Source organism: Monopterus albus, unplaced genomic scaffold, assembly GCF_001952655.1.
Source record: "Monopterus albus unplaced genomic scaffold, M_albus_1.0 scaffold394.1, whole genome shotgun sequence".
Taxonomy (NCBI): Eukaryota; Metazoa; Chordata; class Actinopteri; order Synbranchiformes; family Synbranchidae; genus Monopterus; species Monopterus albus.
The window spans coordinates 748906-764310 of NW_018128274.1; the positions used below are offsets into that span (position 1 = coordinate 748906).

Sequence of the window (15405 nt, forward strand, 5' to 3'; positions counted from 1 at the left end):
ACATGTTAAAAACATGGGTTAATGGTTTGCATATCCCCTCGATTGCCCATTTAACCATTGTCATACTGATACCATCACTATCATTGGATGATTTATTACCACATTTGTTCACTATATCTATAATTTCCTTTTCAACTATTGGCTTCAGAAATATAGAAGACATATTCTTTTCAATAGTATTGTTATTTATATTGACATCTATACAAATGCTACTTGCTAAGCCAGGACCCACATTCACAAAAAACCTATTGAACTTCTCAACTACATCCTCAAATCTGTTGACCGCTGTATCATTGTCCATAAAATATTGAGGGTAGTTACTCCTGCTGGTACTGTTTCTAATCAATTTATTTAATATATTCCAAGTACCTTTCGTGTTATTTTTATTATCCTCTAATACTTTAGAGTAATATTGTTTCTTACATACCCTCAATAATGTAGTTTTGATACCCGAATGGCTTTTGTAGCCATTCGAAGTATACTGAACTTATTAAGATGTGAATATTTACCGATTGGTCCCCGCAAAGTAGGTAAAACAATTAGGGTTGTGTGTGGGTGTGTAGGTGTTTGTGTGTCTATGTTTATGTGTGTGTATGAGAAAGAAAGAGTAGTCCTACACACTGAAAAATACTAGTGTGGATATTGAAATGCGACATCAAATGTAAATGGTAATTATGCAAAAACTGTAAAAAAAAAAAAAATCAAAAAGTTGTTTACAGTATGAATAGCTAAAGAGTTACCGAATAGTTATTAGTTGAAATTGTGTTTTTAGCTGAAGGTATGCTGAAGATATTGAGATGTGAAAATTTTGCCCATTCATTTGAATGGGAAAAATTTTGCTGAAAAAAGCTACAGTCAGGGAAAAAAGTATTTGAACCCCAGCTGATTTTGTAAGTTTGCCCACTAACAAAGAAATGATCAGTCTACAATGTCAATGGTAGGTTTATGTGAACAGTGAGAGACACAACAATAACAAAAAAATTCCAGAAAAATGCATTACAAAAAAAGTTATAAACTAATTTTCATGAATGAAATAAGTATTTGATCTCTTATCAGTCAGCAAGATCTCTGGCTCCCAGGTGTATTTTATACAGGTAACGAGCTGACATTGGGAGCCCTCTCAGCTCGTTACCTGTATAAAAGAGACCTGTCCACAGAAGCAATCAATCAATCCAGATTCCAAACTCTTCACCATGGCCAAGACCAAAGAGCTTTCCAAGGATGTCAGGGACAAGATTGTGGACCTACACAAGGCTGGAATGGGCTACAAGGCCATCGCCAAGCAGCTGGGTGAGAAGGTGACAACAGTTGGTGCGATTATTCGCAAATGGAAGAAACATAAATTAACTGCCAATCTCCCTCGGTCTGGAGCTCCATGCAAGATCTCACCTCGTGGCATCAACTCATCGTGTGTGGAGGTGGAGGAATGCTGCCTATGACTCCAAAAACACTGTCCCCACTGTCAAATATGGAGGTGGAAACATTATGCTTTGGGGGTGTTTTTCTGCCAAGGGGACAGGACAATTGCACCGCATCAAAGGGAGGATGGATGGGGCCATGTACCGTCAAATCTTGGGTGAGAACCTCCTTCCCTCAGTCAGGGCATTGATTTTCCATCAAGTTTTTATTGAGCAAGGTTTAGATTGTACAAGCATGAAGCATAAAGAAATCTTTTCTTGCTCTATTTTCAATTCTACAAGTAACAAAAATAAAACAATAGAACTTCGTGAAGCAAAACATATCCATCCCCCCCCACGCCCCCAGTTGCCACATACAAGTCTGATTAGTTAACTGTAGATGTAAGAAAATTGGAAAGAGGCATCCAGATTTTATTGGAAAAGGGAAGTCTGTCTGAGAGAGTGTACCTCATTCTTTCAAGGCAAAGTGTATTTGCAAGATTACTAAGCCACAACTTTAAAGGTGTATCTTTTTTCTTCCAGTACATAAGAAGTAACTTTTTCGCAATGATAATACAATAAGAGAGGAAGCACTGCTGCGGTCTGGTCAAAGATACAGCAACTTCAGACATTCCTAGAATGATCAGCAAAGGTTCAAGTTTCAGCTGTATATGGAGAATTTTGGATATCAAATCGAAAATATCAATCTAATATTTTTGAACTTGGAGACATAGAGCAAAACTGTGGCTTAACATATCTTCTGCAGAGGAACACTTATCACATATGGGAGATACCTCAGGATAAATTTTGTGTAATTGTTCTTTAGAGAAATGAAGGCGGTGCAGAATCTTAAATTGGATTAAAATATAAATCACCATCCATACAATAATAATAAAGACCAGGATAACATAGTATGGATGCTGATTCAGCATCCATACAAAAATGAATGACTTAGTATTATGAGCTAAATGTACTTAAAATATCAAGAGTACCAATATCAAGTACCCATTTAGAGGCAGAGTGATCTCTGTCGATGTCGGTATATTTTTATTTTTTTAACATGAATATAAGCAGCTTTTCATATAGCTGGTTGAGGTGGATCTAATTTTAATGACGCTCTATGGAATTTTCTTGTAAACAAGAGTAATGTTTACATTCAGTGCTTTTCAGTAAACCACAGTGTGCATGCCCTTGTCTGTACTGAATGCACTTACTCCTTCATAAAATAGTGTTGATTAAAAAAAATAATAATTTAAATCATGCAGACAGACAAAACAATTTGAGAGCCTACTCATCAAATGAATGCCCCATGGAGCTTTAAGTTCTTTATATAGCCAGTTAGATTTATGTAAAGGAGCACATTATGTTTGTAATGGTTGAAAGAAATTTTCCAGTTACAGGAAAATCATGTAAACTATTCTGCCACTTGATTATTTTCACTTTTCAAGCAGAAATCCTACATTTCTGTGAAGTCCAGCATTTCCATTGTGAGAATGTAGGGCTTTTATATTGAGTTTCTTTCCCCAGTACTTCCTCACATTTAATAGACCACGTAATTTATCAGTTAATTAAGAAAACTGTCAGGAACCAGTCATGTCAGGACATTTGAAATGTTGCAGTTCTAAAATATAAATACCTGTTAAAAGTACAATTTCTTTAAAACAGTATTCAAGCACAATACTTGAGTAAAATGCACTTTGCACCTCTGGAGCTCTGTGTTGTTTTTAATATCTAAGATATCCTCTTCTTGGTGATTTAAAAAAAAAGTATATACTGTTTTTAATAGCGTGTCGATTCTAAACAGTTTTCATGTGTGTCTGGGCATGTCAGCATGTGTTTGTCTGATGGCTCCTGTGCCAGCCCTTTTGTTGATTATGAACTTGTTGGCCTTGACATTTGAGGGGAACAGTGTGTGTGTGTGTGTGTGTGTGTGTGTGTGTACCAGGATACGGGAATGCATGCTCATGCTAGTGTGTCAGTCAAAGCTGCCTTAACACTACTGAAGCCATCAATTATTTAAAGCTGATGTCTCAGTGAAGAACCAGTGTGGTGACTGACGTAACAGATGCAGAAGAGTGCTTCGCTATGTATCCAAGCAGCTGCTCTGTACTTGTATTCTGTATTTCTAGTATGGCATAGCAATATATGAGTGTAGGGCAAGTGCTGGTATATTTAAGGTACTTTTCTTGCTCTCTCCATTCAGTTTCCACACATCTCCTGTTTCCTGCTTTGCTTTCCTGTCTGTTGACCATGCTTGTTTGCCATAATTATATTTTTTTCCTTTTCTTTCATGTGCTTTACAGCATGCCCAATTATCCACAAACACATACTTGCGTCCCCAAGACATTTGTGTTGTCTACAATATAGCAGATATTCTCTATGCCTGCTTCTATTCAGGTAACATGCTTAAACCCACTATGGGAATTTTAAAGGCAATTCTTTTTCATATAAAAAAATATTAGGTACCTTTCATTATTACCCACAATTGACACTGACTTCAAAACTAGTTTTTCACTGTACAACACAGAATAATAAAATGTAAATAAGAACAGGTGGGGAAGGAATCACAGAGCAACAATATATCCAGACATAGCCAAAGAGCCAAGAGGCTTATGGTGTGGCTCACTGAGTATTAAAGGTGCCATGTGGAGTTTTCTTGGTAATAAACAAAAGTTCTGTTTACATTCAGTGTTCCTCACTAAACCAAATTGTGTATCCTTGAGGTCTAACAAAAGTGTTGTGTGTTTTCTTACCAATAATCAGCTTTGCATATCATTTCCAGTGCATGATACAAATGCAGCCGAAAGTTACTGGTGCAAATTTGCCCACTTTCAAGATGCACAAACAGAGGAAAAACTAACTGGAAAGCAAAAAGCCTGGCAACACTTCCAGTGTTCCAAGCAATTTCAATGCAAAGATAAAAGACCAATGCATTTTGGCATAAAGCCTTCGTCAGGGTCTATTGAAGATACACAACAAGGTTCAAACTGACACAGGGGCAAAAGGTGGGTCTAATAATTGACACAGATGACATCACATATATGAGATAACACAAAACAAAATAGTCAAGAGAAACAACATGGTGTACAATTGGAACATGAACACAAAAAACTAGACCCCACAATAGTCATTAATTGAAAACTCTTAAAGTCAAAAATCCAAAGTGCCTCTTTTTTCCTAAAAAAAAAAAAAAAAAAAAATATTTAAGTATTGCCACCTCTCAGGCATAACAACCTCTATGCCTGTGGAAAAATACAACATGGGATGTTTTAACTCATTAAAGTGTCTTGCAACAGGGTTAGTAACATCATTTCTCTTGATGTTGTTTTACATAAAGGGATAAGGAGAGGACATCTTTTTTTGATATAGATACATCAAGAAACTCAATTTCTTCAAGACTATAATTAAGTGTGGCAGTTCCAGACATTTGGTGGTGTATTGTTTAAAAACAAATTCTGCTTGAGTACAAAAGCAGCCAAACTGACCAAAAAAGAAGTAGAGGGTAATTTATTGAGCTGGTGTTAGTATGTACTGTAAGCACTCAATGTGTCAAAAGTGCACAGGACTACATCTGAATCTGTTTGTAGAAGTTCTTTAAGATACATTGAGAACCAAGAGCTGTCTTTAATGTATGACTTTAAAGGAGGTAAAAAATCTTTTATATAGTAATTGATTGATTTGACGCTTTTGTTTTTTCATACGTCTTAGTGTTGATCTTTAATCCAAGTAGCTGAAAACCAGACTCAGATTTTAATACACTAGGCTCTTTTGCAGTTCTGTTGCACTGGATTGCATCTGACTGTAGAGATGTACCTAATAAACTGGCAACCCAATGACTTGTGTTCACAGATCAAAGGCCAGTGCATGGTCTCAATCATTTACTCCTCCTGTATAAAGGTCACACAGTTTGATTCGCACTTTTGTTTTTGATGTTTCCCCCTTATAGACCCTCGCTACGAGGAGACAGTGATTATTGCCCTGGCAACAGTCTCCGTGTTGGCTGTGGTTGCTGTGGCAGCTTTCTTTGCTTACCGCATGATGCATGGTGAGTTACCATGGTGCCACACTTTGAGGAAGAGCAGAGGACATTCATTATTCAAGGCCATTTAAATGTTTTGGTAGAATTGCAGTAAATTTAATAAATGCAATAAGAGCTGATTTTTATTTTAAATGCATCTATATGTTTTTATAAATTCTGAACTATTTGTGTGTGTGTTTAAAGGAGATGGCAAGCAAGGCCTTCACAACCTGAATATGGTGGAAGCTGCTGGCTCTGAAAGCTCTCTGGACCTAGACAATCTCAAACTGCTGGAGGTCAGTGCCCACAGCGCTCTGTATGTCTTCTGTGTCTAGACTAGCTCTCCAACTTGCAGCCTGTTTTTTTTTCCAAGTTCTGCAATTAACAGTCATCTGTTAATCAGTTGAATGGGTTTGTTTTCTAGCCCAGAAAAAAAGCTAACCAAATGTGCCAATAGGGAGCTAGGGAGCTGTGGAAATAAACTGTTTTACTGTAGTTTCACAATATGGTCATATGAAAATAGCATTTAGTAAATCTCTTTTAACAACATGGCTCACTACATCTATTATTAGCCCCCAAATTCTGTGGATTTATACTTGCCTGTTTTTAGTAGACGAAGGTTTGTACCACTGGTCACTGGTTCAGGCATGGAGCTGCTGGGTTTCAGCATCTTTGCATACAGCAGGTGTGTGTCAGGGACTGAAAGAGGGAAACCAAGACTTAAAAAGGAGGAACCACTGAGGCAAAAATACACCCAAAATACATCCCGGTTTACGGCTACATTTGTCATTTCAATGTGACTTATCATAGCAGGGCGCATTAAGTTACAGGTCCGGGGCACACAGAAGCAGGAATTTGCTTACACTGACACAAGATCCTGAAAACCTGATATCAAAGTGGCAGAGCTCATATTGTGATAGGAAGTCGTTGAGGTCTGGATGATAGTCTGCCACACTGGTAGTACAAATAGGGTGAAGGGATTAAAATGCAAGCAGGAAAAGTGTACCTGTCTTGTATAAGCTCATATTTTCTTCCACAAAAAAGCTTGAATTTCCAAAGCTGGAAGATGGCTATTTTTGTGATGTTTACAAGCTAACCACACGATGAGATCCTAAAGGGGCATTTTCAGTCTGGGTCTTATTCTCATAATTGTGTCCTTTCTGACTACGGGTCAGAACGTTGCACTGCCACGTCAGAAAAATGCACCAGCGATGCCACAACCTGCAGCATAAAAGAGTTAGCAGCATGAGCTTCCTACAGCAGCGTGACATGCTTTAAACATGCAGGCTTGTTGTTACGGTGCTGTCTAAAGGTGCCTTAAATCAACAGCAGCACACAGTGAATAGATTTCAGCAGTTTATGTTTACCCTGATAGTTATGCTCTACTCTCCAACAGAGGTGGTGAGTGCAAAGTCAGCATGACACACCCTCGAAAGGACACGCACTACAGCATTTTATATATATACTAACAGCTAAGCTCTGTGTGCTTATTTTGAAAGGTTCATGCTGGTGTTTTTGCATTTCATCTGTTGTGTGCAGCAGACCAGCACTATTATCAAGTGCATCTTTGCTTTTAGCTGCTTTACCACACAACAGTAACACTGCTGACAAAATCAGAACTAAGCACTGAGGTGCCTTATCAAACCAGTTTCAAGTCTCAGCAAGTTGGTTATCATACTGAAACAAGGCAAAATCAGTGGCACTGGCTTACTTGAAGGCATGAAAAACAAACTGTGGTGTGCTATTAAAAACGGCCGACTGTAATATGAATTACATGTGATTTCAGGTAAAATGACTACAAATGCAAATGGAGTGGTGTGAATTCTTCTGTGTTAGCTGTCTCAGAAAATGCTTATCCTGCTGTGTACCTTGACAAAACAGAAAGACAGGCAGTCATTCAGCACTGATTGTAATAATCCAGCTACAGAGATGTGGTGATGCATTTTTTCTTCTTTTGACATAAATTTAATGTTTCATTCCAGAGCAGAGCAGAGAGAGTGGTATCTTTTCAAGCAGGAGTTGAATTCAGAACACTGAATGTCCTTGTGCCTTATCAAATGCATGCACATGTTCTTTCGCATCAGACTCATTGCAGAGATGTGGGGGAGTTGGCAAGGGGTGAACCAGGGAGCCTTACTCAGACAAAACAGCGTCCAAGTGTTTTGCAGTATATATTATAGCCACAGATAAATGTATTTAGCAGACGTAAAAGTGGAATTCGCACAGAAATAAATGGACTCCTCACTTCAGCTATTACTCCTGTACATGTGCCTTTTCAGGCAGAACGTTTTGCATCTTAATGGTAGGCTGCACTTTGGCTAATTCAGGACACTGATTGAATAATCTGGAACCATCATAGAGCCCTTTTAACTGTTTAACCCTGCTGTTTACTTGTTATTTATTTCATTTCCTGTCTCCCTTCTGTCTGCTTGGCTGTTGTAATTAGTGTCTGTACCTCTCTTCATGTGTTTGTTTTTTGCTGCTTTGCATTTGTTGAGCAAACTTGCTGTATCTTTGCTTGACGTTTCAACATAGCAAAAACAACATTATCAATAGTCTCTTCCTGTCCCGCCACCTCCTCTTTCAGCTGATTGGGCGGGGCAGATACGGCGCCGTGTACTGTGGCTCTCTTGATGAACGGCCTGTTGCTGTGAAGGTGTTCACTGCAACTAACCGCCAGAACTTCATAAATGAATGCTCCATCTACCGGCTACCACTGCTGGAGCATGACAACATCGCCCGGTTTGTGGCCGCTGATGAGCGAACAGGCCCAGAGGGACGCATGGAGTACCTGCTGGTCATGGACTACTACCCACATGTGAGTACTCGGGGGTGCAGGGGATTTTACATAAGGAGTGAGGGTGTTAAACACAGCAGGCTTCCATCTCTGTTTTGGTTGTCCTAACATGATAGCATTGGCGGGTTAGCATTAGCAGTAAGTGAACAGTAAACCGTGGGACTGATTGGTTGGTCGCCGCGACTGTAGTGACAACAAGGTGCAGCTATCAGTGTATTGTATACAACGAAACAACCATGGTTGTGTCTTAGAGTACATGAACTCTTTAGAAATGCAGCAGTTGTATCACTTAGATTGGACCTTGACTACTACTACAGTTTTGACTATTGTTAAATGGCGTAAAGCCATGCAATTCATAGTCTTCACATGACACATAGTTGACACACATGACACATAGTCTCTAGAGAGAGAGATAGTGCGTGTACAAAATAAAATCCCCACTCACCCCCACTTTGGGGCGGTCTTGTATTCCGTCCGTCAAGCTCGGGTCCAGAGGCCTGGGAGCTTGAGGGTCCTACACAGTATCTTACCTGTTCCTAGGACTGCACTCTTCTGGAGCTGGACAGAGATCTCAGATGTTGTTCCTGGGATCTGTTGGAGCCACTCTCCCAGTTTGGGGGTCACAGCCCCCAATGTTCGTATTACCACAGGGACCACTTGTGCCTTCACCTTCCACATCTTTTCATCTGTTATCCCTGGTAGTCTAGTGGTTAAGGCGCAGTGCTCTCACTGCTGCGGCCGGTTTCGAATCAGGGTTGCGTCAGGAAGGGCATCCTGCATAAAACACGTGCCAAATGTCAACATGCGAGTCTTTTTTTTTTTTTTTTTTTTTTTTCAACATGCGAGGCGTCAGTGGGGAGCTCTGCTCCCCTAAACGGGAAAAACCGAAAGTGACTTTCTATATATGGGCAAATAAGTATTTGATACACTGCCGATTTTTCAAGTTTTCCCACTTACAGAGAATGGACAGCTCTGTAATTTTCATTGTAGGTACACCTCAACTGTGAGAGACAGAATTTACAAAAAAAATTCCAGTAAATCACATTTAGATTTTTAAATAATTTATCTCCATTTTATTGCCTGAAATAAGTATTTGATACAATAGAAAAACAGAACTTAATATTTGGTACTAAAACCTTTGTTTACAATTACAGAGGTCAGACGTTTCCTGTAGTTCTTGACCAGGTTTGCACACACTGCAGCAGGGATTTTGGCCCACTCCTCCATACAGGTCTTCTCCAGATCTTTCAGGTTTTGTGCTGGGCATATATACAGTGGGTACGGAAATTATTCAGACCCCCTTAAATTTTTCACTCTTTGTTATATTGCAGCCATATGCTAAAATCATTTAAGTTAATTTTTTTCCTCATTAATGTACACACAGCACCCCATATTGACAGAAAAACACAGAATGTTTGACATTTTTGCAGATGTATTAAAAAAGAAAAACTGAAATATCACATGGTCATAAGTATTCAGACCCTTTGCTCAGTATTTAGTAGAAGCACCCTTTTGAGCTAATACAGCCATGAGTCTTTTTGGGAATGATGCAACAAGTTTTTCACACCTGCATTTGGGGATCCTCTGCCATTCCTCCTTGCAGATCCTCTCCAGTGCTGTCAGGTTGGATGGTAAACGTTGGTCGTCATGTTTAACATGTCATTTTGCTTCAGTGGCATTTTGGTCTGTTTCACCCAGATAGATGAGTCGGTGTGAAAATGTGGGAAAGATGGTCAAAAATGTGATTTAATGTGCTTCTCTTAAAAGCAGTTGTAGGTTTGGTGGTTGAATAAAAATGGGAAGGAGAAAGCTGTGTGACCACACAAAGCAGTTTTGAGTTTTGAGATTCAGTAAATTTGCCACTTCCCCTTTTTTTAACTGTCTTCTTTTTTATGTGGTGTCAAATCTGTGAAAAAGAAAACATTTGTTTGTACATGACCCGGTTGTACTTTTCCTCAGATGCCTGGTAATATCTAGGGGGGCTGCAGTGATGGTTGACTTTCTACAACTTTCTCTCATCTCCTGACTGTATCTCTGGAGCTCAGCCACAGTCATCTTTGGGTTCTTCTGTACCTCTCTCACCGAGGCTCTTCTCCCCCGATAGCTCAGTTTGGCCAGACGGCCAGCTCTAGGAAGGGTTCTGGTCGTCCCAAACGTCTTCCATTTAAGGATTATGGAGGCCACTGTGCTCTTAGGAACCTTGAGTGCAGCAGAAATTTTTTTTCAGTAACCTTGTCCAGATCTGTGCCTTGCCACAATTCTGTCTCTGAGCTCTTCAGGCAATTCCTTTGACCTCATGATTCTCATTTGCACTGTGAGCTGTAGGGTCTTATATAGACAGGTGTGTGGCTTTCCTAATCACGTCCAATCAGTATAATCAAACACAGCTGGACTCAAATGAAGGTGTAGAACCATGTCAGGGATGATCAGAAGAAATGGACAGCACCTAAGTTAAATATATGAGTGTCACAGCAAAGGGACTGAATACTTATGACCATGTGATAGTTCAGTTTTTATTTTTTAATAAATCTGCAAAAATGTCAAACATTGTGTTTTTCTGTCAATATGGGGTGCTGTGTGTACATTAATGAGGAAAAAAATGAACTTAAATGATTTTAGCATATGGCTGCAATATAACAAAGAGTGAAAAATTTAAGGGGGTCTGAATACTTTCCGTACCCACTGTATATGTGTGTATGTGTGTATGTATAAAGTTAATTTTAACAAAATTATCCCATACACCTACATACAGTAGTAGACACATAAACTACATTCAAATGTCTTGTTTAGTGTTCAGTTTGATCATAGACAGGACAGAAATTAATTCATCTGCAGTGATATCTGCCAACAGTTGCTAGCTAGCATTAGCTCCTGAACTGAGAGATCAGATCAGTGTGCAGATTTTTTCAGTCAGTCCTTCATTTTTCTGTCTGTCACTCGTGGACAAGATCTCTAGGTCCCCTTCAAGTTAGCTACAGTCAGCTAAAGTTAGTAATTTTGAATTGCCACATTCAGGAAAGTGAGATCTGAATGATTCAAGCAGCCTTTTAGGCAAACAAAATAAGAATGTATGCAGGTAAATACAGCACATACCCCGAAAAAAAATACGCCTCCTTCCCAACATTCAACATGGCATGATGTACCTTCACCTTCTCTACATGGCACAGTGGTAACAAGCACTTGAAATCTTGTTACAGGCCAGCAAGTGGGAAAAATGATTAATGGTTGACCAAATGCTTAATCAGCATCATCAGTTCAGCACTAAAGATGATGCATTGAACTTAATGCAGTTAAGCTGAGTTAGTCCATTTATGTCTGCTCAACAGGGTGGATGAATTGGCAGTGGCTCTGGGAAAGATGGGCTCAATTTCACCTTTATCAGGGTTTGTAGATCTGAATATGACAATGATAGAGGACAGAGTAGAATCGTAAATTGAATTATCATTTCACCCATCGCAGCCCTTGTGTAGTGAATGAAAACGTCAACACTTACTGCTGAAAGCTGGACCTTCGTCATTAACATGGATGTACCTAAAAACACTTTTTTTCCATCCAGGCTTCAGCCTCATAATTACAAGTCAGGTGACTCCCAGCCAGCTTATAAAAGGAGCCCATAATTTTTAATCATTACTCTAATACGTGTTGTCATGGAAACGCAGTGCAAGTCAGGACAGGAGACCAGGACCCATAATGCATTAAAGTAAATATAATTTATTTAAAACGAACAGATCCAATGTAATTTTCTTTAGTAGCGGATATGCGAAATTGCCTTGTGATTGATTCTGAGAGCAAACATTAAGTGTGTGCGTTTGTGCGTCACAGTCCAGCTTATGGAGATAATCGAGGAAGGAAATAAAAAATATCCAGTACAATTTCTGGTAAATATTTTTGGAGTTGTTGATATTCCTCATAATACGTCATCTATACAACAAACTCTTAAACCAGAATTGCACATTTCTTACTTTTTCTCATGTATATAACTTAATGCAGCCACATGGCCTTTGCGGGTGGTGGTAAAATAGTCTGTAAATCAGTTTTATTGTGAAACTCTGCTTCCTTTCAGGGAGGTTTAAAGCACAAGGTTAGCCTCTTTTAAAAGCTTTAGATTACAGTGTGTTTTTCCCCCAAGATGTCCTTGACCTTCTTAGGTTTTTATTGATGGTGAAGATGCAGTGTAGCCTGTTTTTTTTTAGTTTCGAGATCCTATGCACTGCTGAGACCTGGCCAGGTTTGAGAATGTTCCTCGTTTTCTTTGTGGCATGGTCTCTTGTTAAACTGAAACTAGGAGCTTTGTTTTTACACAGGGTGTCAGGGGACTGCTTTCTCTTTACACAAGGAAGCTAGATTCATCACCATCAGTTTTCTTCAGGGACTTTGATTTGATGCAAACTGTTGTTGCTGCTGGCTAAGTGTACCCTCTACTGACTGAACTAACACTTTGTCATTCATCCTTCTCTATGCCTATGTTTGAACATACATCACTTAACTGTTAGCTGACTTATGTTTGGAGTGATAAACACCAAGTCAGCGATTTCTTCCCCTGTGTCTGTTTGTCAGATGTTGAGAGTGATGTTCATGATTGATTTTCTCTGTATTTTCTCTCCACCTCTCACTTGCATTACTTATTGTAAACGACCTTATTTACCTTTGGCACTCCTCTGTTCCTCTGCTCCTCACTCCTTGAACCCACTTCATCTTGAATTGCCCCTTGAGGGGGACCACTAAAGTATGTTGAAATGAAATGATGAAAATGTGAAATCGAAATTTCTTCCTCAGGGCTCTCTGAGTCACTACCTGAGCATTCAGTCCAATGACTGGGTCAGCAGCTGCCGGCTCGCTCACTCAGTCACCCGCGGCCTGGCGTATCTGCACACCGAGCTCTTCAAAGGAGGTGAGTTGGAGGGTGTACGCACACACGCACATGCACATTTAATTACATAACTGCTCACAGTTTACTCAGGCTCAAGTTCCAAGGCTGCTGCTTCCATCTGCTACTGAAACACAAACACATACAAAGAGTTGTGGTGGAAAACAGGGAAGCTTTTTGTATGTTTAGCCCATTGAGTTCAGATTATTTGGAAAGGCTTTCAATATTGTGTGTTTTTTTTTTTTTTTTTACTCTGATCCTGTCTCACAGCCTAATGCCTGAGCCGTTGTACAGCCTGCACACCACACTTCCACATGGCTCTGTTTGGCTTGGAGCACCTTGGATCCCTGCATTTTGACAAATGCACACATAACACACTGGATGCACGCCCAGCCCAAGGGTATTTATAGACCGGCCTTGGGCTAGCCTCAGAAAGAGTGAAAAATGGAGAGAGGGATAAAGGAGGAGGAAAGAAGGCAGAGGCGAAATGGGGCTTCAGAAGACGTAAATATCCTTGTGGCTCAATAAAATCAGCTCTAGTAGGGAGCACCAACAACTGAACCTGATCCTTGAGGCTTTTTTTCCCCATCACTTTACCAAGCCACATCAGATGCACTTGGTCCTCCCCCTCCTTTCTCTTCATCAGTATAGATACACATCAGATAGGCTTAGAAATGAGATGGGAGGAACATGCACTTTCAGTAGTGTGTAAAGCCTTGTAAAGGAATATGCAGTAAGTTATTCTGTTTGCACAAGTGGAGGGTTGTCCAACTCCCTTTGTTCTATTAGTGTAGAAGTGACAGGGGAGAGAGAGAGCTGGTGTTTGTCAGCTCCATTCCTAGCTGCTAATAGCAGACACACTCTGGCTTTGCCACAGTCGTCATCCTCCCCCACTCCTCCTGCACATCAGTGGCAGGCAGCAGATTACTGTGGTGACTGTCGCTCAGCCTCACCGCACCCTCTGCTGGACAGGAACATGCTGCAGGCAGAGGCTACACTGATAAAGTCTTAATCCCATTGTTATAGATTACATTAGAGGGTTTAGCTGGCTGGTGACAATGCAGCTTGCTTTGGTGAACATTGAGTGATCAGTGGGAATGAAAGCTATATGAAGGGACTTTCTAAATGTTAGGAAACAATATGAAAACAGCTGAAATTATAGGTTTAAATTAGCCTCGTTCTTTTGTGTTCTGATCCTGTCTTCTTGTTTTTTATTTTATTTTACAGACTTGTACAAGCCAGCGGTTTCCCACAGGGACTTGAACAGCCGGAATATTCTCGTCAAGGCTGACGGCATGTGTGTCATTATCGATTTCGGCCTGTCAATGAAGCTGACAGGAAACAGGCCGGCACGTCACGGGGAGGAGGAAAACGCTGCTATAAGTGAGGTAAGCGTTCAGGAGAAAGCAGAATTAAAATCTTTTTATCAAATCAGTATCACAGTTCACTGTCTTAGACAATAGTTGTATATAAAATCATGGAATATGAACATTTTAGGTTTTTATTTGCTGAAACAGGAGACTCAAACAGGCCCTGTTTGATATCTCATATGATTTTCTAAATAAGTACCATTCTGTTATTTCATTTCATGTGTATCTATTACACAGTGACATTATTTAACAAGCACTTGTGTAACAGCCTGCTGCATGTGAAACAGCCTTCTTCTTCAGCTTCCACACTGTGGGTGGGAAGCACAAGGGGGATTTATGAGTCTGATGAGGCCAGAATTATTTCCATAGTGGAACAGTTTGTCTTAATCATAGTACACAGCACCACTGCCCCTCTGTTGGGCAGATGACTTTGCTTACTTTTTGTGTACATATGGGTTATTTGTTAATGTACTTTGAAGGGATAGGCAGCAGCCTCTGCTATGTCTTTAAAATTTTTTGATTAAGTCTATGGGATTCCATCTATCCATCCATCTTCATCCGCTTCATCTGAGATTGGGTCGCGGGGGCAGTAGCCCGAGCAGAGCCTCCCAGACTTCCCTCTCCCTACACACCTCCTCTAGCTCTTCAGAAGGAACCCCAAGGCATTCCCAGGCCAGCCGGGAGACATAGTCTCTCCAATGTGTCCGGGGTCTGCCCTGAGGCCTACTCCCGGAGGAACATGCCCGGAATTCTTTCAGTCATGATCCAAAGTTCATGGCCATAGGTGAGGGTAGGAAAGTAGATCGACCAATACATTGAGAGCTTCATCTTACAACTCAGCTCCTTCTTCACCACAGCAGACCGATACAGAGACCGCATTATTGTGGACGCCGCACCGATCGGTTTGTCAACCTGCCACTCCATTTTTCCCTCACTCCTGAACAAGACCCCAAGAT

At 40.2% G+C, this 15405-nt stretch overlaps 1 protein-coding gene across 1 annotated transcript in view; it reads left to right on the plus strand.

Annotated features, from left to right (window-relative positions):
* Positions 1-15405, plus strand: part of LOC109951513 (bone morphogenetic protein receptor type-2) — a 40358-nt gene that overhangs the window by 13846 nt on the left and 11107 nt on the right. The window contains exons 4-8 of the mRNA XM_020586049.1: positions 5344-5442; positions 5620-5711; positions 8003-8233; positions 12989-13103; positions 14307-14467. Of these exons, the coding sequence (XP_020441705.1) occupies positions 5344-5442; positions 5620-5711; positions 8003-8233; positions 12989-13103; positions 14307-14467 (698 nt within the window). The remainder of the gene's footprint in view (positions 1-5343; positions 5443-5619; positions 5712-8002; positions 8234-12988; positions 13104-14306; positions 14468-15405) is intronic.